Source organism: Acanthopagrus latus, chromosome 3 (genome assembly GCF_904848185.1).
Source record: "Acanthopagrus latus isolate v.2019 chromosome 3, fAcaLat1.1, whole genome shotgun sequence".
NCBI classification, from domain to species: domain Eukaryota; kingdom Metazoa; phylum Chordata; class Actinopteri; order Spariformes; family Sparidae; genus Acanthopagrus; species Acanthopagrus latus.
The window spans coordinates 11,248,571-11,274,208 of NC_051041.1; the positions used below are offsets into that span (position 1 = coordinate 11,248,571).

A 25,638-nucleotide genomic window follows, 5' to 3' on the forward strand; every position below is an offset into this window, starting at 1 on the left:
ATATCTGTCCATTACTATGTTTGATTTTTAGAGGTATTTAATTAAATAACAAAAGTTGAGAACAATAAGCTTTTTCTCTATATAGGATTCCTTTTAGTATTGGACTGACCTTCATCCAGTGGTCTGAAACGTGACTCCAAATGAACAGTAATGTTGCTCCATAACTGCTGGACATGTTAAAAAAAAAAAAAAAACAAAGAAAGAAAGAAAGAAAAAAAAAAGGGGGAAAAAAGGCAATGATCCATCAGTGGTGTGATTGTTTCTGCTGCCCCCATGTGGCCAGAATAAAACACTTGTTTCAGGTGTAATCACCAGCAGGTGTGAAGTGAACATGCTGATAAAAGACCCAGACACAAAGTCAGTCTGGACTTACCTTCCTTCAGTGATCCACCCAGGTAGGTCCTACTCTAAACATCTCTGCCATCGAGGGAGGATGACTGCTTTCTGTGCTGGCTTTTGATTCTGCTGGTTGTTTTTCTCTCCAGAAATGTAATGACAAACATTTGTGGCTTGAAGTACCCCCTACCATCGGTCTGTCAATTTGTCTTGAAGTTGCTGGAAATATCTTATTGTAGTGTGTAACACAAGGGTCAGTCAAAGTCAAATATCTTTTAACACACATTTAAACATTAAAACATAAAATGGGCTGCTGCAGCTGTCCAATCAAGGTGAGCTGGCTTTTGGTCTGTTGTTGGAAAATTTGAAGACATATGTCTCTTTTTTTTTTTTTGTCCCTCCCCCAGATCCAGAAATGTTTCGGAGCCTGCTCTTGACCATCCTGTGTGGATCTGCAGTGGCCGTCATCAACTCGGAACTGGACCGACACTGGGAGCTGTGGAAGAAGATGCATAATAAAGTCTACTCTCACCAGGTAAAACTAAGGTCTCTAATCAGGTTCCTTATAATGGCTCTCTTGGTTTTGCTTTGTGTGAAGTCTTTTGTACATTTAGTTATGAGTTAAATCTTCATCTCTTGTTACCCTTATGTGTGATGAATGAGCGGTCAGTGTTAACGCTGTGATGCAGATTGAGGAGCTGGGTCGCAGGCGGATATGGGAAGAAAACTTGGAGATGATTAACATCCATAACCTGGAAGCCTCTCTTGGCTTACACACCTATGAGCTGGCAATGAACCACCTGGGAGACCTGGTGAGTATGCTGGCAACAGCATTTGGTGTTTTTTACAGGTGGTCTCCAGTGGCTGGAGACTACAAACATGTTGTACTCAAGAAAACCTGACACGTGGATGTGGAAGAAGGAGAGAACTGACTGGTAATATCTGTTTGCAGACCACTGAGGAGATCCTAAGCAACTTGACCCGCACAGTTGTGCCTCCTAACCTGGAAAGCATTCCTTCCAACTATGTCAGGGTCAATGTCTCTCTGCCACCATCAGTGGACTGGAGGGATCAAGGCCTGGTGACTGAGGTCAAAATGCAGGTGAGAACTCCATCTATGGGAGGCCAAATGGGACAGAATTCCTTGTTCCTTGTGCCTTGTGACGCAGGTTCCTCCATAGTTTGGGGGTTTTTTTTGTTTTTTTTTTTTAATCGGTCCAGTAGGAGCTCCTCAGCTCGCATCTTTTGAAGAGGTTGGAGAGACAAGTTTTGGTGTTCACCTTCTTCCAGCAGTAATTTATTTCAGTTATGACTGAATATTTAACAAATGGTGACAATGATAAAGATTTTAGAATGGGACTCTTGTTTCTGGTCTCTTTCTCTGTAGGAATACTTTCCAGAGCATTTTTAGTGGACGTAACTTAAGTCGTAGTTACCCCTAAGGATTTCATTGCAGCCTCTCTAGCTGTTATTGAACTGCCAGCTGAAGCGTTATACTAGACCAAACTCTTGGTAAACATCAGGCCACGGTCTTGAAAATACTGGAATTCCTCTACATGTGCGTGACTCGGCTCATGGGAGAAGCTGGTCTTTGGGACTTTCTCCCAGAAATATTTCTACGTGCAAGAGGACCTGAATGAATGATGGCTTGCCCTCATACATCCCAAAGTTGCCATTGTAGCTTCAGAAGACTCGGTCTACATTAAATTTACGTGCAACATTTCTGTCTTCCAGGGCTCTTGTGGCTCTTGTTGGGCCTTCAGTGCTGTTGGGGCACTGGAGGGGCAGCTCAAGAAGTCCACAGGTGTCCTGACAAGCCTAAGTCCTCAGAACCTGGTGGACTGCTCGCAAAAATTCGGAAACCACGGGTGCAACGGCGGCTTCATGACGAGCGCCTTCCAATATGTAATTGAAAACGAAGGCATAGATTCTGATGCAGCCTACCCTTACGTTGGCCAGGTGAGACATTTGGTAAAACGTCGTGTCCAAACCTTGATGCTTAACTCTGGACAAAACATCATTAATTCCCATGCACATGGCTTTCTTTCCAGAGTGGTAACTGCAAGTATAACCCCAAAAATCGGGCCGCTAGCTGCTCAAGCTACACCATTTTACCAAAGGGGGATGAACATGCATTAAAGGAAGCTTTGGCCAACATTGGCCCCATCGCCGTAGCAATTGATGCCTCCAGGCCCAAGTTTGTCTTCTATCGTCACGGTGAGTAGTGGTGGCATCAAACCTCTTTTTTTTTTTTTCTTTTTTTTTTTTTTTTTTTTTTAAATTGCGTGTCAAATCCTGGGTGGATTTTAAAGAGGCAATTTTGAGCTCAGTTTTGCTTTCTACTCCCGCTTCTTGGCCCCACAGGTGTTTACAGAGACCGCAAGTGCAGCCATCATGTGAATCATGGCGTGCTGGCTGTGGGCTACGGCACCGAGAAGAGACGCGACTACTGGCTGGTCAAGAACAGGTAGCGTATGGAATAACCAGTTTTTTGTTTTTGTTTTTTCTTAAGAATGGTTGTATTTTCAATGTGCATTTCCTCAATTTATTTTTCTTGCCGGTGTGTTCCTATGATCTAGTTGGGGTGTAACCTATGGAGACGAAGGCTACATCAAGATGGCTCGAAACAAGCGCAACCAGTGTGGCATCGCTCTCTACGCTTCTTACCCCGTCATGTGATTTGTCCAATTTTTGAATGTACATTTTTGAAAATGTTTGGGTATTTTTTAAATAAATGTTTCATGCTACTTGATGAAAGTTCTCAATCATCCAGGTCATGGTAATTCTAAGGGCAATTGGACATGTTTTAGTGTCTTTTTTTTTTTTTTCTTATAGAGTAGTTGGAGCCACTTGTGGGTTGTTGACCACACCGGGCTTCATTCGAGTTGCTAGGTGAGCCCTGGTGTGAGTGGTTATGCTTGTCTGAGGAGGGAACTCGGTATCGTAGGTGGGTACTCGGCAATATCATGCCACCTCTGTTGTTCAAACACAGCCGTTAGTTTGACATGGATGGATTCTTACTCTTCATAACAGCTGTCTTCTCTGGCCAAGATGTTTACAGTGTTGTCCTCAGAGGACTTGGACTGTAGCTCATATATAAAGTCATTCATCCTTGTGTGTTTTTTGCTACCATTGCCTATGATCTTGTGGAAAGAAGAAAATGTAATTAACAAAATGGGGGGGGGGGGGAAATGATGCACAAAAGCCTTCCTGCCAAACGGATGACTTCAGCTGGTAAATCAAGAATAATCGGGAACCCTGTGATGGGCAACTTGTGACTTCACTTTGTACAAGTAAAAAGCCAAATAGTCAGCTCATTCAGCCTGTGGCTACATATCTGGATAATAAATTAAGCAGGGCCGTCGGTTTATTTTCTGCAAGAATTCAGATCTGCTCGAAGGAAAGGGCACATCACCTCTGCTGACTTGCTTCACTAGTAATTCTTGATATTTTAAGAGGGTTCTTCTTACTTATGACAGGTTTGGAGCCATTTTTTATTCATTTTTAGTCAAAATGAAGCTATACAAGCTGGTTTCAGATGGTAGCCTTCAGACCCACTCGCTCTGAGGGAACTAAATCCTGCTTGTTTTTTGTTTTGTTTTTTTGATTATTTCAAGGTAACAAAGATTGTTCTCTCAAGGTTGCTAGGGAACTAAAAACCTTTGTTATTCAGTGATGTAACTCATCTTAAGAAAACAAACATTTATCTTATCACAGGAAAACTTAGAAAATAATTTGATCTGTTACCTTCCATGAAGCACAACCTCAAGTTGGAAGACAATCTGTGAATCAAACACAAGTGACTTCACACTGTATAATGCAAACCATGACATTGTTTTTTTTTTTTCTTTAAATTTTATTTTTTTCCATTATGATTTATCATTTTCTTGATAGAACTGGATAAGTGGCACACAAGTGCAAATCCCAGCATGATGAACAACTCTCACATAAAATAAATACAGCACCTTTTCAGCATCACTAAAATATTCTCAATATCCAGAAGTAATAAATACTGAATTTACCAAGATGTTTCAGTCTTCATTTACAAAACACAAAGACAACACACAATAGATTTTTGTGTCATATTGAACTTTTTTTGGAACTGTTTTCCTTGATCTTTTTGTTGCACAAATTCCAAAACTTGCACATACAAACATCTACAGTTTCTACACACAGTACATTGAATTTTGAATTGAACTCACATATAGAGTATCGTTTTAATAAACAGGTCAGAGTCAAACTAAAGAGAAAAAAAAGGCAAACATAAAGTCCTTCGGCCCAAACTACAGCGAAGGATTCTTGCAGTTCTGTGCAGACGAAGGAGTTGTTTTCTGGCAGGGGGCCGCTCCCTCTGTTCAGGATCCGTTCGAGACAGATCCGGGTGCTTTCGAGCGTTGAGAGGACGGGAAAGCATGCCGCGAAAAGTCCTCCATCCCTTTAACAGGGGAAGTCTTCAGACTGGTGTCCGCTTTATTTCGACGACATCCCATATCACTGCCGTCACCATAGATAAAACTCAAACCAGTGACCCTTCCGATAGTTTATACATATATATATATATATATATATAGAATGAATATTCTACACATAGGAACATTAAATAGTAAACTTTTACATTTTGGACAGGAGCTTCAATTTGACAGAGGGGGCTCTTTTGATGAGTAGATAAACCGTGGTCCTTTTGGATTTATGACTTTCTGTTTCCTCAGAATCGGGGAAAGCCTCCACTTTATTGCTTACACCCCCCACCCCCATTTTAAAACAGACTCACGTGGACAAACAAGATTTTTGTCAAATTTGATCAAATTCAAACAGATTTTCCACTCCATTTGCCTAAGCGCATTGCCCTCGTCCAGCCGCGTCTTGCACCTCTGCGACAAGATCAATTGCATGATTGCAAGCTTCCACCTCAGAAATTCAGGCATATATATATATTTTTTAAAAAAAGAGTTACCTGGGTCCAAGGTAAACAAGGAGCACAGTCACCACTAACTTACTTTCAGAACACGTACTCAAGTTTCACCAATTTTTAACCCCACTTTGATTAAGAACAATCACTGCAAGCAACAAATCTATGTCATCATACAACAATGAAAACACTAGTTCTTGCTTTAGACAAAAACAGCTGGCATACAGGACGTCCAAGAAGTCAGACAATACGATACAAACATGCGTCACAATCGGTTGAATACAGAAGGAATCGCGGGGTGAAGTCGTTTGAGTGAATTTGACAAGATCCTTTTCTGTGTTTCCTAGCAGAGAACAGGCCGTTATCTCCGAGGGCTGGCTATCTTCGAGGGTTTGTTTTTTTTAAAGACTGAACTGTATCAGCAAAAGAGCACCCGAGTCTATCATGAAGAACAAAACATTAAATTCTATACTGCATATATCGCACTAGGCTGCTTTTTTTTTTAGATTCCTCTCGTAGTGTAAATATATTTCTGTGGTCCCCGACTGAGCTGTGATTCATCACAGGGATGAAACAACAGAAAAAAGTAGAAAAATATGTGAGAGACGATTTAGAGTCAGCACACACACACACACACACACACATCCACACGTTAACAACACGTCCAAACAGTCACTCCGACGTGAACGAGACAGGACACATTTGTTCATTACGTACACAAAACACTTTGAGACAAACAGCACATCCTCTGAATATAATCTAGATTCAACAGAGATAGTTCAACATTTTGAGAAATGCTCTTACTCTTGTTATGAGTTTCACTAAAAGATTGGAAAACATCCTCATACCCAAATGAGTGATAAATTGATTGCCAGTGACTCCCAAAATGACATGTATCGCTGTTCCTAAAGCAACATGTTGTTTGTTGACTGTGGTTTTGGTTAAAAAACATTCGTCATGCAAGTTAAAATAACTCAACGTAGACTTTTGGTTCCACGCTGGACACAAACAGTGCTCTCCTGTGTTTATTTGACCCATTCCTTGCGTGGACTTCCGTCTTTGTTGTTGCACTAACTGCTACGGCCACTAGGAGTCACCGCTGGGTCACAATAACTGTTAAGTTGGGTCGTAACGTGCTGCTTTAGCAGTAGAATTCTATGTTTTTTTCCGATGAGGGCAGGCTGAGAGATGGATACCGCTCTCATTCCTGGGCGCTAAAGTAGCAGGCGGTTAGCTTAGCTTAGCATAAAGACTGGAAACAGGGGGAAAGCTAGCCTGACAATATCTGCATCCACTTTACATGTAATTTGCTTGACTGTTTCTTCAGATTTGGTTAACACAAAGCTGAAAAGGCTGTTTGCACCTGTTTCCAGTCTTCATGCTAAGCTAAGCTAATCACGCCCCCGGGCTTCAGCTTCAGAGATGTATCGATCCTCTAGTCCAACTCAGGGCAACAAAGTGAATAAGCGTAATTATCAAAAAGTCCAACTATTAAAAAAAGTCTCTATCTCACGTGCACACAAACACACAATTCAAGAGGTCAGACAAACTCCCACAGCTAAGTGTGTCCTTGAGTTACATTATCAGACCACTGCAAGCTCCAAAGCCTCTAACATCCTGAACACACACACACGCACACACACACACACACACACACACACACACCGACACACAAACCAGAGGACGTCTTTAGATCAAAATAACACACTCCACAGCAGCAGCGACACCCATGCACTCACTCACTGATTGTCAGCACACATATTGATGTACACCTTTGGAGAAATTATACCGAAGTAGTGATATGTATAACAAAGTGGTACTCAATTAGCTTTAAATCAGAGCGACTGCTTCCAATTCAGATCGAAGTCACGACCGGCAAAAAATTTTTTTCCGTGTGCTCGTGGAGGATTGACAGGAACGGGAGCCCTTAAAATGAAAAACGACTCACTCTGTGCTGCCGTGTCTGATCAGTCGTCTTGTTTTGTGCTGATTTTTCTTGCTTTCCCTGTTCACTTTGTGCTTGTGAGTACAATGAAGTCATACTGTGACTTTTAAGAGGCGTCAACACAATTTTAAGACGAAGAAAACAACAACTTACTTTGACGAAAAAATGTTAAGTCAAGTTTTGTTGTTGTTATTGTTGTTGTTGTTGTTGTTGTTGTTGTTGTTGTTGTCGTCTTCAGGGCGATGTGGTCAAACTTGCCAAACTTTAGTTTTCCGAGGTCGAGAATTAACTTAACACACTCAATCTGATGACTGTTTTCATATTAAGGCTAATTAATGCAGCTATATGCGAATGGTACCGAGCTAAAATCACCCTGCGTGTACAACAATTTGGTGTTTAGTGGGGCAAAAAACAAGAGACCAGCTGTAAACGTGGTCGAAAACATTTCACCACACCTGAGCTACTGCGTGAGTTTGAACGCTGATATCTTTATTTCTAAATTAGCCTCAAACACTCTGCTGCTGGATCAGTAAAACATGGTCGACGTGGCTGCGCTGATTTGTTTGGATGAATCAATCAATCACTCTCTCTCACTCTCTCTCTTGCCTGACAAACACGCAACAATCACTCACATCACTAATTCAAGCAAATATCACACTACAGTATCTGCTCTCACATCTAGCACTTGACCAAAATCCGTCCCACAGACGTTCCTGTGTTGCAGGCGTGAGCACCGTTGCACCACCACAGCTGCGCGGTGCGACGACTGGGAGGGAGAAACATTGGTTTAACACTGAACACTGAGGAGCTGGATCAAACTATTCCCATTTACGACAGAGAATCCTGTGAAATGCATCGTCACCCGTCTGTGATTTGAGGCTGTGCGTAGAGGAGAGGACCGGTTTTACGCAGCGACAGGGAAACATTAGATTCTCGGCCTCTGAGTAAATCGAAGCCTCACTGGAATGTTTTGGTGTCGTTTGGTAGCAAGTGTGAGCTCTCAGCAGATGTGGCTTCAGTTTTCAGGCAGTGATCAAGGGTCATGGCCGTTTTTCTTGGAGGAAAATATATTCACCCGGAAATTCTTTGCGGGATACTTTTCAAAGAAAAACCTTTCATCAAGCATCAGTCTGAATCAGGACGGAAGGGAATGTACCGGGAACATCACAGCAAATCAAAAAGCAGCACTGAAAGCCAGCCACCGAGGTCGAGGACAGACGAGGGAGAAGAACACTGCAATTATATGTGAAAAAAATCGACCACATGCATAGACTAAATCATTTCGCACCCCCCATAAATGGCTTTTTTTTTTAATCCGTCTCATCGCTTCATTCGACATCTTTTTCATCTCAATTGATATTGTTGATCTGTGGGCCAAAAAAAAAAATATTTAACTTTTTTATCCTCACTGCAGAACTCAATTTGTTCTGCGTCACCCACGTCTAGTAGGATCTGATGTTTTTAGTACCTGACTGTGCAGCTGTTACCATTCAGATGCAGTTATCATGACGCTCTTCTCGTAAAGACTTTGAATGATGCAATCCGTATTTCAAAGGATTCTGGGCTTACAATGGGGATGGCAGTCTGTTCTGTTGGTGTGTGACGGGCAGCGTTGTAGCTCTCGGGGATGTTCGGGCTCTAGTTGTCAAACACACACACACACACACACACTCCGGCTGTGCTCTGCTGCCCACTACTGGTCGTTTGTTTTACTGCAACACTTGGCCTCGTGTCTCAGGCAACTTTGTCGCGAGGAAACTACCTGCGGCGAGGGCGCCAGCAGCGAATATGATGGGCACGGCTTTGGTGATGCCGACGAATGACTGGAAGATGCTGATGCCCAGGACGGCCGCAAGCTTGCAGAGGGCATTCAGGAAACCAAACGCTGTGCACCTGAACACAAGAGAAGAGGAACACAGTGGAGTTTCAGCAGCTGATATAAAGAGGAGGATCTGTATGGAGGGCTGACAAAGCCAAAATCAACACTGAATAGGAATAAATAGACAGCTCAGTAAATAAGTACGTATTCCATGGAATACACTATAAATATACAAAATGTGTGCAGGCATTAATTTACATAAAGTGTCATGAATTCATATTTCTGTTTCAATTTTGCTTCTGCATTTATTTACCTTTGTATTAATCACCTGTTTGTTTACTCATTTAATATTTCTTAATCTATTCAGTTTTAAATGTATTTATTTATTTACGTCCTCATCAATGTATTATCTTCCAAATGCAAATAGGAAGGAATAAAGCAGTAAATAAAGAAATGACTACATACTACAAAGAATAACTTAGGTATATAGGAAAAGTAGGAAAGTCACTAGATTAGGTAACTACTACAAAGATAAATATATACAGAAGCAAACATGCATCATATTTTATTAAATAGTTAATGCTTTCATTTATTTCTAAAATAGCTTTTGGTGCATTAAAAAGGCAAATTATCTATTTATTCACTGAGTTAGTCATTTATTTACGTATCTGTTTTGGCCGTTTCAGTCCTCGATAGATTTGTAACAACACTGATCATTAATTCCCTGCTTTAAACTAATCTGCATTAATCAAATCAAATTCCTATTGTCATTTTTTTGTTTTAATCAAATAAGACTTGCATATGTGTTAAAAATATAATGGAGTTGTTACATTTCAACTGCATGTTCATCAAATGGATTCCTCTAGGATCATGTGAACACCAATAACCAGGAAATATTTAATCTGTACACTTTCAGGAAAAACCTCCACTCCCTACAAAAAGTGAAATAGGCTTAAGACTATATGAAATAAGCAGTAAGAATTAGAAGAACAAACAAATAGACATTTGTCATAAAAGTGTTAAAATAACATAAGCAGTGAAACACAAAAGTCAACAATTAATGAACATGTTTGTGCATCTTCTGTTACCTTTTATCTGAGGGGTAGAGCTCCACTGTTATCACATCCAGGGCATTCCACGAGGCGATGCTGATGCCGCCGAACAGGCACAGGAGGGCGATCATCCCTGACTCGCTGTTGCCGAACATCAGGAAGAAACAGCTGACACAAGATATGACGCTGGATCCCGCTGCAGAGGGGAGCGAGAATCACGTTAAGCTAAACGGACTCTGCGGTCAAAAGCAAATCGTAATTAATATGATCTGATTTACCCACCCAGCATTCTTAAGCGCCCAATTTTGTCCATTAACAGAGCCGACACGATATTGCCAGGCAACACTGCCAACGTGCCGAGGAAGTTGACGAAGTATATCATGTAGGCATTGTTGAAGTCGTCGCTGAAGTCGAGCATGCAGCCCTCCTTGTTGTGGAGGAACGTGCTGTTGACCAGTTTGCAGTCGACAAACCTGTATTTGAACAGATCTGACAAACGAGAAAGAGGAAGAAGAGTTACTGCTGTGATACCAATCAAAGACACTGACTGAGACTGGCTTCAGTGTTTCAGTCCCCACCTCTTAAACCAAACCCACACACACTTGCAAAAATTATTCATTTCCTGACTGAAGAACTGGTGGACTCGCTGCGAAAGTGTCCTCTTGGATAAAGCATGATAAAGTGCCCTCTTCCAGTGGACAAAACCTGGTGAAGTGCCCTCTCTTCATCACAAATACATCAAGACTTTCTGCGCCCCATGTAAACATGTGGTGCCTTTTATGTTTTGTTTTTTTTTCCCGCCCCGGCCCGTCAAACATCCTGAGTCCGCCACTGGCCGCCACACAACCAGTCCTCTGTCGGTGGCTGTTCTTAATCAAAATTCCTTTTCAGCGAAGACTAAGCACAAGAGCGGCATCCAGCATTGTGGCCGTTTTTTAAAATAAATAACAAGAACAATATAGAAAAAGGTCTGGACAGGTTGCATTGTCTTCCGAAACCACTTTGCCTGGAGGTTACAAGCCCTGTTACTTCACTCTCTCTTCATACTCCGCCGCCTGCAGCTACACAAATTGCACAATCGGGTTTTCTGATCAGACTGGGGAAATTGCTTCCATACCAATAGTTTATGACGGCTTCACGAAAGGGAGTCAGGCATAAAAGTGCTGAGCGATCACAAAGTTTTAGAGGCACAAATGACATGAACGTAAAACGAATGCACTGTTGGCTTCAGGGGCGAGAAGACGTGCCGAGGCCCTCAAAGCCACGGCGGAAGTGAAGATTTACGACTGGTGCTCTCTGTTTTCTCAGGCACAATGTGACATATTGATTGAAAACACAACAAATCAAATCCACACAGCTAAACTCCGCCACAGACAGCAGCTTCTTCACAGATAAACTGTGCATAGTTAAAAACATTCTCATATAAACGAGATCCGGATTCTATCAAATACACTGTCGGCCGCACTTGTTTTAGAGGCTGATATTAAAGAAAATGTAAAGATAACAGCAGATGACATAAATGATGTCGCCCCATCACACATGAGGTTGTTCAGTGTCAAGTCGTCTCCGCGGAGAGCTTTGGTTCTGATTATCCAGGGAACACATTCTCACATCTGTTTTGTCTTAATAGCTTTTTTTATAGTTAAAGGGACAGTTCTGCATCACTGCGCAGAAGGAAGCGCGCATCTACTCACATATGAGAGGCTGCCTAGCTAAGCTAACTAAGCTAACGTTACAGCTCAGCCAAGGAGGACGCCATTAATGTTTACATCCCGCACTGCCACCAGCACGAGCGGAAGAACGTAGAAAACAGTTCCTGCATGAAACCGCCCACAAAAAAAGTCTGTGGATTATCTTGAGTAACCGGGGTCATGATCTCTGAAAAGAGACGTCGCTGTCGAGTGTTAGAAATGTGCCGGATTCAGACGTGCCGTCGAGATTCATTACACTAAAGGGAAGGCAGACATCTTCACAGCCAATATCTCCCAAACTTGGTTACTCACAGCAAATCAACCTAGATGTACAAACAGTGCAACAGGTAATTGGGGTTGTTTAGATGTTAATTTGTTCTCTTTCAAATTACACTTGACATTGTTTTTAAGTCTTGTACGGCTCTGTCTTCATTAAACCATTACTTTTCCTTTTTAACATTTTATCCTCTGAGATTTTATGGTTTCAATGATCCATTGTTAGAAGTTTTGTTTCTCTTTTATTGCCATTTATTTTATTGTTCTGCTTTTGCGTTTGCTGCAAAACACTGTTTTTGTTAAGTGCAGGACAAATAAATCTTTAATTTTTCTTATTATTACGGCGTAATGAAAACCTAATGCAGAGCAGATTTTCTCTGATTTATTTAGCTATAAAGCTGCAACAACCTTTATACTAACAATGGATCGACTGTATGTGTAATCTGAAAAGAGACTCACATATAATTATCATCAGACTCTGAGGAGCATCTGTGTTTGGCTCGCTGCTCTCATCAGTGTTGTTCCCAGATGGAGCAGGCAGATGTTTTTTAACAAACAAAAGGTCTGACAAGCCCTCTGTGCGCTTTCTACTCAGCACCAACAGGCCAGAGAATTGTTAGCAACTAGCTGGTGAACACAGTAGAGCATTTAGTAGCTAACAAGGCGATAGTTCCCTCAAGAGGTGGTGGAGACGAAAAACAGAGCAAAAAAAAAAAGAGTTAACTTGCGTTTATGGGCTGCCTCCGTGTTAATGTTTGTTTTTTCCTCGTCCACTTGATGTGTACATAGTCAACAAACGGCTTGAGTGTTGGGTGTTCCCAGTTTCTTAAAGTCATAACATGTCATTTTTGATTGTTCATTCTGTTGCTCTATGCCAGAAATATCTGAAAAATGTTAATGCAGGTTTTATACAGTTCGCCTTGAGCTGTCAGTGCTTGTGATGTCAAATTTCACTTTTTCTTGCCAGTTAAAAGACTAAATTATCAGAAAATAGAAAAGAAATGCTCATTCATAGCTAAATGAATCATTATTAGAAGCCTTGATTACAACATCCTCCTGACACTGACTGTCCACTCTGGTGCACATCGATGCTGAATACTTTCCGTTTCATTATTTACCTGTGTTATAGAACAGACTTGCAATGAAGGTGCAGTTCCTGAACAAGGTGTGTGTGGAGGTGATGTCCTCAAAGTAGCACTCCTCAAACACAGAGTCTTCAAACACCATCGACTTCATCTTCAGGTTGAGGAACCTGGTGAGGAGGGTCACAGGTTCAATGCTGTGTGCTTGTGTCTTACCGGTTTAGTAGCATTCAAACGCAAATCCGATCGTGCCGATGACTAATAACCGCAGCTCACGAGACACTTACTTGTCATTGAAGTAGTGTCCCTGGCGATGCACTTGGTTTTCCAGGGTGAAGTTAAAAGTGACATGCTCCACTCGCTCCTTGGTGAAGGTCTTTGTGCGCGACTCGTACTCCTGCTTCTGGATGTACTTGATCATGTCTGGGAACCACACTGTCAGACCATAGTAGCTGCAGAGTTTTTAGAGGAGCAGAGCAGATGAAATAAGCCAAAATAAGGTGAACATGATCAACCATGGAGCAAAGGGGGTTTTTTTGCCTTACGTTTACCTGAAAGACATGGTGAACCAAACGGCCATGAGCATGAAGGTCGTCCGTTTATATTCTGGGTTGAAGGTGGCGAGGATGTTGTTCTTTATCTGCGAGACGTGTGAAAGTACAACTTTCATTAAAGACTTTACACATTTATACTTTGCATGCGCTCTTATTTTAATCGGGTAATTTAGCCAGGATTGTTCTCCAAAAGATTCCCTCCTTTGCATGAACCCTCCTCAACTTCCACTCGACGGCTTCAAATTCAAATTCAAAGGATGGAGACCTTTCAGCATGCGTTAAGCTGGTGGTGCAGCAGCACATCCGGGAGGAAGCGGAGGGCGTAGGCGTGGAGCAGAACGTAGGCAGAATGCAAATTAAAATCTGGTTTAAGTTTCTGCCCGGAGCGGTGGTGCTGCAGCGGTATGCAACACAACGACACGTTTGCACACAAGAAAGTCAAACTGCTGTAAAACGATATTCAGTTAAGTAGTTTGTTTCGATGGGTTAGGCTTAGGGTTAGACATGACACGGATGGAAAAACTGTCATGCTACTGTTGATTTTCAGTTTGATTTACTCATTCAAGTCAGGTGTAGGGTCAAGAAGTCAAAATAATTAATACAGAAAAAGTTGGCGTCTTGAACCTCTTAGCTACTCTTGTACTCGCTGCCACCCATGCCTCCATCCATGTGGTCTGCCTCTGCTCGGCTGCAGCCTTTTAAGGCCGTGCCCTCATATTCTGCTGCATTAACTGTAAAACTGCATTTTTAAAGGGAGCAACCATCTCAGATACAATCTCAGGGGAGCTTTCTATGCTTGGCTGCCGTTTGGGTTCAGAGCTGCTTTCACACAAACAAATCTCCAGGATGATCATCAACATACACTGTATGTTAAAAAAACCCAAACATTTTAAACCATTCCTTTTTTGTCCTCGCTCACCTGTTGGGAGAGGCTCGTGATCTTCAGCCTGTAGCGCTGCCAGACTGGAGTGTCGGTGCCGGTGTCCACCAACTCATCCATCTGTTTCACCGTCTTAATTGTGGTGACCTTGGATGAAAGAGACACAAGTCCTTCAGAGGAACGCTGTCAGCCGGATGTCAGGGATTATTTTTAACTGCTACTGATAATGTTCTCCATTGGCAACAATGTGTTTGCCGTCAATAAGAGGTTGTCTTCTTTCAGGACTTCTGTGTAAGGAATTCAAACAGTGCATTCAAACAGCTAATAAATGCTGGGAGATTCGATGCACTTCAGAGAGGCTGGTACAGGGATGCAGCAAGCAACAGACTCTTTATTACAAAGAAATAAACAACTTAATGCAATGCATCTACTGCCAAATTTACAGGAGGTAATAATTTTGGATTTGTGGTAGCAGAGAGTCGAACAGTTCGCAACGTTATCTCGTCACTCATCAAATGTCAAAAATCATGCAAGTTTGTAGTCCGGGAATAGCGCAGTTACTAGTTCAATACATCTGCTGCTAACATTAGCGGGTAAATTAGCCCAGACTTGTAAGCTGCTTCACAATGAACCACATGGAAAGCAGGCAGTATGTAATCCATTCTGCCTGTGTTTGTGGCTTCTCCCCCTCCGAATCCAAAATGGTGCTCAGCGTGTCTTGAGGACATTCACACCACTACTTAGAGCTCTCCACTTGTGATCAGATCCTGTTGAGGCTTACACTACAAACAGCCCACGGTATTTGCTGCTTGTAATTCCCAATCTCTCTTTCCCCGTCATGTCACTGCTGTCCACAGCATAAGAGACTCATAAAATGCCCCAAAACCTAATTTAAAAAAAACACATGAAGCTCTAGCTAAAGTTTAAAAGATTATAGTTTTGCATGCTTATTTCTTCAGTTTTTTCCCCCTTTCTTTACTCACTCATAATTACCTTGAGTCTAACATTAGTGTCACTAATAGCCTATCATCTTGTTGCTCTCTTTCTAAATATGATCCTCTCTCCCTGCCTTTAATTCATTCATGCTCCTGTTTGTGCGCCCCCTCCACCCCCCCCATCACCGCCCACTCTTCACATGTTCACCGAGGCCGAAAGATTCATCGGCTTCAACGTGTCATCAGCGTATCTGTCTCAGCAAAGTAATCAGCCACCACCACCACCAACAATGTCTGGACTCCATGCGGAGATTTTTCTTGCAGCTGCAGCTTCCTGCAGCGCAAAAAATCTCGCTCGAGAGTCCAAAGCACCACAGATATTCTGATGAGACTCCTGAAATTGGGATTTGCCTGCTTTCTCAGAGGTACTCACAGAAAACACCTTCTCCGGGTGTCCCTTCGCTCGCATGTTAGTGTCGTGGACTTGCTTCAGAATCATCCAGCCTTCATCGTGTTTGCCATTCTGTTTGGAAAAAAGCAAATGGGTAAAATGTTCCTTTGTTTTTTGTTTTTTTTTGGTCTCCATCTCTGTTCATCCCAACCAGGAGAAAAAGGAGAAGAAATGATCTTTACTTGCACACTTTGAACACGTTGGGTATTATGTTAGCGAAAATGTGACTCACAAAAAACTCTCAAGCCAATGAGAACATCTGCTAACCTCTAAGTAGAAGCGGGGGCTCTCCGGCATGGCGCTGAGGGCAGAGATGGCTGCGACACAAGGAAACGCACACACCAACACAAACACACGCCAGCTGTGGAACTGATACGCTGAGCCCATCTGGAAACTCCATCCTGAGAGGACAAAGCGACACAAAGACACAAGCTCACGTCTCCCACTTTTCAATTTCACGAGTCAAATGAGGTCAGATAAGGTCAGACGATCAATCTCTTACAAGGCAAAGTCTGGAACATGTTTAATTTGATGTGAACCATGTTGTTATTTTTTTCTCCCTCCAGGGGAGTCAGAGGTCAGGGGCAGTGCAGTGACTCTGGGAAAACATCTGCTAGCAAAAAATAAATAGATAAATAAAAAATCACCCCACAGTCAAAGCTGAACCTTTAAAATGGTGTGTTAAAGATGTAAATCTTACGAAAGATTTAGCAGTTAAAACTACAGGTGGCAGCATAACCAATAAGTGGCTATATTTGGCTGTAGTGGCTAGCCGCTGTAAGCAAGTAGATTAGCTAGCCGTAGTGCAACCTCAGATGACGGGGGAGACGTCATGGCCATTTATTTTGACCAAACCAGAGATAACTGTTAAAAGACAAACCAAGGCTGTTTGGGTGGGTTTTATTTAGCATGTCTTAGTTTAGTAAATGACAGAAACTTGAATTCAGACGGTGCGTTGTTGTAATTTTGTTGTATTTTTTTTTTCTGTTTAGTAATGGAATTAGATTTAAATATTTCCTTCCTTGACATTTTGTTAGTTTATTTTGTTCACTTATAAAACAAAGAAGCAGCTGAAACTATTGTGGATATCAGACTACTGCTGCTTGCGGTACAAAGTGGTATAAGAGACGGGATGATCCAAGACTAGCTATTAGCTTAGCTTGTGCCACAACACAGTACAAGAACATCTTTTTAAATAATGTCAACACTGTTAGTTTTTGAATGTTTTAAACAAAAATTCTGACCATATATTACAAAATGCCCCTTCAAGGAATAGTTAGGAAATGAGCTTACTCTCTCTCTAGTGGAGTGTTTGATACAACGACTGATACCGTCCTGATACTGTCATGGCTTAAAGTTAAATATAAAGATACAGTCAGCGGCCTGTTAGCTTAGCTTAGCATAAAGTATTGAAACAGCTCCAAAGGTAACGATATCCACCAACTAGTGCCTCTGAAGCATACTCATTTAATATTTTATATCTTATTTGTTTCATACAAACAAAAAAACAAAAAATGTGAAAAAATGATTAAACAATTTGCAAGGGGTTGTGTATCAGACTATTGCTTGGTTGGGCAAAGTGTCTGAAACTGCTAAGCACCAAAGAACCCATAGTTGTTTTATCTTTGAACAGAACCCCAAACTATTTATGCTAAGCTTCGCTAAGCTAACTGGCTTTTGGCCTTACATTTGATGCAAACATGGGGCTGGTCCCCAAAGTCCCCAAAAGGTTGAACTATAGCTTTTTGAAATGAGGAATATAAGCTAGCTTGAACAGCGCAGTGGTAATCGTCCATAAACCTCATAAATTCAGGGGCAGGTTACCGTACTCACCATAATGTGGGATAATAGCCCAGGCCATGGCAGATGCGTATATGCCCCCAATCATCCAGAACATGCAGAGCCAGCTGAGGTGCTCACCACGCTTCTCTTGGGCCAGAAATTCAGAATAGTAGGAAAACACGATGGGAATTGAGCCACCAATCCTGCAAAAATCAGACACCAACTGAGCCCAGAGTAGAACTGTTGAAGATTAAGAGATGCACACAGAGCTCAGATTGACAGCAATTGGTACTAAGAAATAAGAGGAATAATGATTTATTACCATATGTATGGGCTCTTTAAGGTTTAATTAGGGTTTATGACAGACGTGGTATGATTGCATAAATGAGAGCACATTTCTTCAAACTCCTGAGTGTAAACTATAGCAATTAGTTACAAGCGGAAGCACCACAGCTTGAATCTTTCAGCCTCACATTTACTGCACTGATAATCTTGTTTACTCACTAAAGCTTTAGCATTATTTGCTCTCATTTTTCCGTCCCCATGGTGCAAAACCAACTCACAGAAGCTCTGTGGGAAACTGATTGATTTTCTCAACAAATGGATTGAAGCATCGCAGTGAAAAAAAAACACCTATTGAACAACATTTTCCAATTTACCCGACGCCGGAGAGGAGCCGGCAAAACAGAAAGGTGCTGTATCCCTGGACGAAGGAGGAGAAGAAGGAGAAGACACTATTGATGGAGAGAGAGATGAGAAGAGACTGCCGACGGCCTATCCGGTCAGCCAGAGCCCCCCAGAGGAAAGCCCCGACCATCATCCCAAAATATACAATCAGACCTGCGGACACGGAGAGAGCAAAGGAAACTGAACTGTTAAATATGAATGCCACTGGTTGGTAAATAAAATAATTTGTTATTATTTATGAATAGTTTTGATAAAATTTCAACTGCAGATATAAGTCTGAGAATACAGTCTGGCCTCTCAGGACAAGCAGACCACAGTTTTTTTTATTATTTTTTTTTATTTTTCTGACAGTCAACAAATCCCATGGAAACACAAAAACCAACAACAATTTAGTCCAACTCTGCCTAAAGCCGTTTCTCCACTGAAGACATAAAGTATATTGTTTGTTTGTTTAAAAACCTCAGTAATTAACTTAAACAGGTGGACACTGAAGTTTTTAGGAAACTTCACTCAAACAGAAGTAAAACTATATTTGTTGGGGGCTATTTTCAGCCGTGGATTAACACAAATCTGGTGCTCTACTGAGTATTTCTGGCAGCAGAACTGCACATGTTTATGGTTATCAGGCGTAATGTGGCTCATTGAAGTGTTTGTAATATTCTTTTGGACACCGATGAGGCTTCGTGGCTGAGAGAAAATAAGTTACATAAGGCCTGGATACACGGCCAAGACTTTCTCGTGGGATCAATTCTTTGTTGGTTTTGGAGATTTATTGATGATGCACAGGCTTGTCCTCTGGTGGAGCAGAAAGCGATTCTGGAGATAGATAGTTGATCGGAGAAACTCTCGTCAGCTGCTGACACTTTAGGTCAGGCTGCCACCAAATCAAAGTGTCGTTATTTGACGACTTGGGAATGACATTCAACAATCAACTACACCAGAAACAGCAACATGAAAATGTACTGTGACAAAGCCAAAGAAGAACCTGTAGCCTACATCGGAAGGAGGAGCCCCAGTCGCCCATAAACGAGTCTTACCTAGCATGCTCTTGTTAGGTTCAGACAGGCACATGTCTTTCTCAGCGCTGGGCAGGACGAACCCAACCACGAAGATCTCCACCCCATCCGCCATGAGAGCCAGGCCCAGTACAAAGTACAAGGTCCACTGGAATTTCCCGTGACCACATTCTTGTAAAATGGTCTCGTACTGTTGAGCCAGCTCTTCCTGGTCCTTCCTCCTCTCGGCCTCGGACACTCCGACATCTCTGAACTGCTGAGCGCCGGCCCTCACCGAGCCCGGGCCTCCAGCCAGGCTGCCTTTGCCCGAATCAGCCCTGGGTATCCCCTGATACTCGCCTTCGTAGATCTCATCATCCTCATCGTGACCCTCTGTTGAGTCACTGTGGCCGCCCTCGTCATCATTAGCTGCCTGGCTGTCTCCGCGGTAGTAGCCATCCTGGCTTCCCTGTACGGGGTAGTCATCATCATCATCCTCTTCAAAGCGGCTGTAGGAGCGCTTGCTGTACTCATCGGTCACACGATCCACTGAACGGCCAACCTTCTTAGATGCTTGCCGTTTGACTTCTTTGGCAATGTCTTTGGCACCTTTTATGAATGCAGTCCGGTTTTGGTAACCGTCCTCCATTTCACAGAGGTTCAGGAGACGCTAAAGTGGTCAAAGGTTTACCGGAGAGGCCACCTGAACGTGCCGGGGCTTCACTTTGTTCAGGATACAAGAGTTGACTCCCGGTTCACTTGACCAACAAGAGACTCCTCGTATGTCTGGGGAGAAAATGGAAATATAAATGAGTCAACCTCATGTATTTTTTGTAATCATTCAAGCATGTACTGGTAGGTTTCGGGATGGGTGCTTTGTTATAAAGAGAGGAATTTGAAAGAGCTTCAGAAACATCAGCACACATTCCTGGTGACCCATTAAAATAGATGGATTATTGAGCAGGAGCCGGGCCTATACCCAGGAGGCCTCCGTCTGAAGTGACTGTTCAAATGAGGCCACATTTTTTGTTAGGTGGTCAATCAAACCACAACAAAGAGACATGAAACAACCACAAATAGGTGCAGAACGACTACAAGGAGACATAAAATGACTCCAAAGAGAAGCAGAATTCTGTATTCAAAAAATACATAAAATTATTACAGAGACACATAAGTACCACAATGGGATGCAAATGATGTGCAAAATGATAAAAAAAAACACACAACATTTGACACAACATTTCTGCAAAGAGACACAAATAGACACAAAATGACTACCAAGAGACACAAAATGACTACAAAGAGACACAGAGTGACTACAAAGTGACAAAAAATGACTGCAAAGAGACAAAAAATGACTGCAAAGAGACAACAAAGTGACTATGAAGAGACTCTGAACTACAACGAAATGTAAAATGACTACGAGGAAGAAACAAAGTGGCTACAAAGAGACACAAAGTGACTACAAAGAGACACAAGTGACTACAAAGATACACAAAATGGCAACAAAGTTATGGTATTACTTGATACATGTATGACGGTATACATTCATAATACATTCATCCAGGAAACCAAACCATTTAACCAGCCTTTAATGGTTTGTTTCCTGACTACACTTGTTGCATTTTGATATCTGCCCGGCACTGTCTTCACTGCTGAGTCACAGATGGGCCTGGGCAGTAATTACAGGGCGAGGCATCAGGCCTTGAATAGTGAGAGTGATTTTTAATGGATGTGTCTTGGTGCGGAAATGCCCTAAATGCATCGGTTCGAGTTCATGGAGAAGAGCTACAGTACGTGACCATGACTCAAATGCAATGTGACGGAGATAATGCTCAACAGGATCAGACACCAGTTTGAAATAGAAGAGCATCACTGTAGAGCCTTCGCCGCTTCACTGCTTAAGTCGTAATTCAAATAACATCCCGCATATTAACATGTGACACCTCATTATTTGTGTCTCACACATAAAATCCTGCTCTAAAATGAGAGGGTTTTTTTAGATAGATTACGTGATTAAATGCCGGACTTGACAATAAGACTCAGTTTAATCAAATAAAGCCGTAAGTGTTCGTTAATTGAAAAACACAACAGTTGCTGACTTAGAGGAGCTGTGTGCTAAAACAAATGAGGCTTGAAATTGAGAAAAAGAAGCCAGAAAATGGATGACCATTCACCTGTCTGCTGCAGTATCACTTCTCAGTTTGATTTTTTAAAAAAAGGAAAATTTACAAGGCACTGACTTGTGTAGTGCACTGATGATATTCACATCCATATGCTATTGTAATAGAACGCTGTGTGCTTCGGGTCGCCGCGCGATAAAACAACATGTCACTTTGATTTTGTGGTGCAGTGAAACAACAGATACAGAATGAGGGACATCACTGCAGCGCTCAGCTTGACCCCTGTTTAAAAATGAGGTCTGACAGGTAATAACGGGCTGATGGAACTTTAAACGTCTGCCAGGTATATGGTACATAAAGGGCCCGACTTAGAAATACTGAGGGAGGTCAGGGGTCTTTTCTGTAAATTCTGTCTACATACATGTAGATCTAACTGCTAGTTCACAGTTCACATTGCCAATATAATGAATTGATCTTTTTTAATATTGTTGGGCTAAAACCAGTCAGATCTAAATATATTTATGCTAAAAAAAAATCTGAAACCAACACAACCGGAAAAGATTGTGTTTGGTCTGAAATACCAGTGTTTTTCACCACAAACACCACTAAAGATGTTCCAACTTCTCATCATCACCAACACATCTGGAAATTGCCTCGAGTTCTCTTTATAAGTATCCATTAGTTTTATATACATACATACAAATACTGAAACACAATCTTGAACAGTTGTCACTGGCTTCTTCTGGCCAGTAACTCCACCACTATCTCCTCCGCCTCCAGATTTGACAGTCGTGTCATAAATGTGTCATGGACGTGGAACAACACATTCTGTAGTGATGTCATACTGATACGTAGGTTTATGCATTATAACATACAAATGTGATTCACTGGTATGCAAAAACATTAACTGTGCAGTCCAGTCGCTTGGATAAATTGTTGGCAAAGCGCAAATACAGTGATAAAGCTGCTCTCTAGGTTGTTTAAAATACCCAAATTAGCAGAAAACATGAGAATAATCCTCTCAGTGATACCTACGGCTTTGAGTATCAAATAAAAAATAACAGTGGATATGCATGTTTAAAAAGGTTTAGCATTTACATAGTAATGGTTTTATGCACGGCATGCGTGTCCTGATCAATGCACAGTGCAAATATTGTCTCCAGTCAACAGGCCGCAGATCCCTCACTGTCAGCATGATGAGCAGATTTTCTGGCACCGATCAAAGGACCCATGCAGGCCTGGTCAGCCAGGCTAAACTGTAGGACGCTAACCTAATAATATCTTGGATTCAAGCACTCACAGGCCTGGACTCACTAACCCTCAAAAACCTAAAATAATCTGGGCATCTGGAGAGGAAACAACGAGATGACTCAAGAAAACAGAGCCCCTGCACACACATGGTTTACCTACAACAGGTGTTTTCCACATGTCATGGCTTAATGGTACATTTATCATAGAGTTAATGTTACTAGTAACACCTGTGCTTTCACCTAATGTCTGTTGAGGAAAAAAGGCCTTGCTTGTTGCACCTGCACCTATTCAGACAGCTTACATTTCCAAGACCTCTTATTTTTAAAAAAGATGCTATTTTCACCCTTTTCGGGGGGCAAAATCGTCAACGTTGCCACTAAGGTAAAGGTTTTAGCACATACAGTGTGGAAAGCAAAGCTCCATGTCTGTAGGCCTATTTATTCAAGATCTTTTACAGATAGATTAATGACTACTAAGAGACAAATGAATTACAAGGCGACACAATGTAACTACAAAGAGACACAAAATGACTACAAGGTAGCAACAAAGAGACACTAAATTACTAAAAAGAGACAATTTGGCTACAAAGAGTCAAAAGGAATCACAAATAAACACAAAATGAATACAAAGAGACACAAATGACTACAAAGAGTGACAGAATGACTACAGAGAGACACAAATGCCTACAAAGAGTAACAAAATGGCCACGCAGAGAGACAACAAGGCTACAAAGAGACACCAAATGACTACAGAGTCAAAAAATAACTACAAATAGACACAAAATGACGGCAGCGGGATATTACGGTGGCCCTCGGGGTCAAAACAGGACGACATTTCTGAAGACACAGCTGACTAATCAGAAATGTGTTTTGTGAAATACTGTTGTGTTTTGACCCTTGATAGATAGATAGATAGATAGATAGATAGATGGATAGATAGAGAGAGAGATAGAGAGAGAGAGAGAGAGAGAGAGAGAGAGAGAGAGAGAGAGAGAGATAGTTAATACTTAATGCAACAGGTAAGTTACAGTCTCACTCTTTTAATTTCTCTTTTCTCCCAGAGACACTACAGCTTAAAGGCAGACACTCAAACAAAAGCTTTAAGCCTACTTTTTCTGATTTCTTGCCTGTTGTCAAGTTGACAGCATCTCTACAGGCTGGCTGCAACACACAGCCCTGTCAGTGGAAAAAGAACAGGCAGCTCTTAGGAGAGGATGAGGGGGGTGGATATTACTGCTCCCTGGTTTGAGCTACCCTATTATTTATTTATTTATTTATTTAGTCTCCATTATTCCCCCCCCATTCAAAAATCGATCAGCATGGTTCAACACTTTCTTGCAATGCCAAGCCAGGCAGATAGCCATCACATCGCATGCACAGGAGCTTATTAAAGCGGTGGGAGATTTCGATCTGCCGTGAAGTGTTGTGATGAATAATCTGGACACCTGAAGTCACCATGAAGCACAGAAACGACAGAAAATCCTTCTGCAGGCCAAATATTATGCGATTATTGATCTTGAATGGATGATACTCGTGCTGTGGCGTTTCAGATTGTTATTTTTCAGAAGCAATAATTGCAGCAAAAAAAATTTTTTTTTTTTAAATGTTGAATTCGAGACTCTGATTGCAAATGAGCAAATGTAAGCCTCCAGTTCAGTCCTAATCGCCTTCATTGATGTTAAGGGGGGGAAGAAAAAAAAAGGCCTTGTCGCTAACAGGCCAATATACACATCTTACAAACACAGCCGGGATTAAAAAAATATATAAATCTGTCACAAATAGCAGCCGATCGTCGGTTAGCCTGCATCCCGACATCTGCGCTCATTCTTAGAAATCACACCGCCAGCAGCTCGTCACGACTTGGACCGGATTACAGGCCCCGATTCACAAAATCGATCTTTTAATTGCCGTGTGGAGCAAACGGTTGCAGAACACGCCCATCGTCTCTTCCTCAAGACATCTTAACGCGTAATAATATATATATTTTTTTTAAAGAAAAAGAAAAGAAAAGAGGAAGAAAATCCACAATCAGCCGCCAACAATCCGAATTAGGATCATCATTCGAGCTCACCTTTATTCCCCTCCGACGCGCTCCCTGCTCAGCCTGGAGATGGTGATGAGGAGGATGGGAAGGAGGATGAGGATGGTGGTGCGTACGCGGCTGTTGCTGTGAACTGAGTGGCGGTGGTGGAGGTGGTGGTGGTGGTGGCGGTGATGATGATGATGATGCTGTGCGGTTTGGAGGAGAGAAGCCCACGCCATCCACACACACTGAGCAGCAGCAGCAGTAGCAGCAGCAGTGATGTGCAGGGGTCCCCTCCCCCACGCGAGAACCCTCACGAGAGCACGAGCACATTTACGCCTTCATATCTAGAGGGGTTTGGCGCATATCTGCACCCAATCTGCGCACATTTTCCCTTTATTTACCGTGCATTAAATGTTTGTAAAATACACATAATATACATGTATGTGTCATAATCACGCATGCGTGCTCAAACCTTTATTTCACCCAATTGCCTGTTTTTTCACATACATTTTTTGTTTTTTTGTTTTTTTTTTCACAAACAGCTGGATGATCGTCTGCGCACTTCTGAAACTGTGCGCACGTGCAGGCGCACCTGACTCCTGTTGCCATGCCAACCACTTGCCATCTTCTTGATCCCTCCTGCAGCGTCAAGACTGGCCACGGGGAAACGTGAGCTCTCCTCGGAGATGGAGTGATGTCACCAGCCCGTGCCATTCAGACGCAAACTTTATATGGACACAGGAAATGGGACTTTTGCTCTCTGTCTAAATATATGTCAGGTTGGAGAGTCTTGGGAAATTTAAAAAAAAAAAAAAAGTTAAGATGAGTCATTTTGAAGTATTTAA

At 42.0% G+C, this 25,638-nt stretch overlaps 2 protein-coding genes across 5 annotated transcripts; one reads left to right on the top strand and one right to left on the bottom strand.

Moving 5' to 3' along the window:
- The first annotated feature begins 264 nt into the window (after window positions 1-264).
- On the top strand, window positions 265-3,099 carry LOC119016604 (cathepsin S-like). Of its 4 annotated transcripts, XM_037092566.1 has the most exons (9): window positions 387-395; window positions 486-489; window positions 744-871; window positions 1,026-1,148; window positions 1,289-1,438; window positions 2,071-2,295; window positions 2,388-2,553; window positions 2,701-2,803; window positions 2,916-3,099. In XM_037092566.1, exons 3-9 carry the CDS (start codon window positions 752-754, stop codon window positions 3,013-3,015), a joined length of 987 nt encoding a protein of 328 aa, XP_036948461.1. In that variant the 5' UTR covers window positions 387-395; window positions 486-489; window positions 744-751; the 3' UTR covers window positions 3,016-3,099. The 4 variants fall into 4 exon arrangements, with proteins under 4 accessions (XP_036948459.1, XP_036948461.1, XP_036948460.1 ...); XM_037092564.1 differs by lacking the exon at window positions 486-489 and having other exon boundaries at window positions 265-395; XM_037092565.1 differs by lacking the exon at window positions 387-395 and having other exon boundaries at window positions 486-589.
- A 51-nt stretch (window positions 3,100-3,150) lies between these two features.
- On the bottom strand, window positions 3,151-25,151 carry LOC119016602 (synaptic vesicle glycoprotein 2A-like). Its single transcript, XM_037092562.1, has 13 exons — window positions 24,839-25,151; window positions 19,437-20,180; window positions 18,372-18,552; window positions 17,764-17,915; window positions 16,198-16,331; window positions 15,913-16,002; window positions 14,584-14,691; window positions 13,662-13,750; window positions 13,398-13,562; window positions 13,147-13,280; window positions 10,344-10,550; window positions 10,098-10,257; window positions 3,151-9,083 (listed from the first exon to the last, which is right to left on the bottom strand). Exons 2-13 carry the CDS (start codon window positions 20,041-20,043, stop codon window positions 8,900-8,902), a joined length of 2,211 nt encoding a protein of 736 aa, XP_036948457.1. The 5' UTR covers window positions 20,044-20,180; window positions 24,839-25,151; the 3' UTR covers window positions 3,151-8,899.
- Window positions 25,152-25,638: the final 487 nt, after the last annotated feature.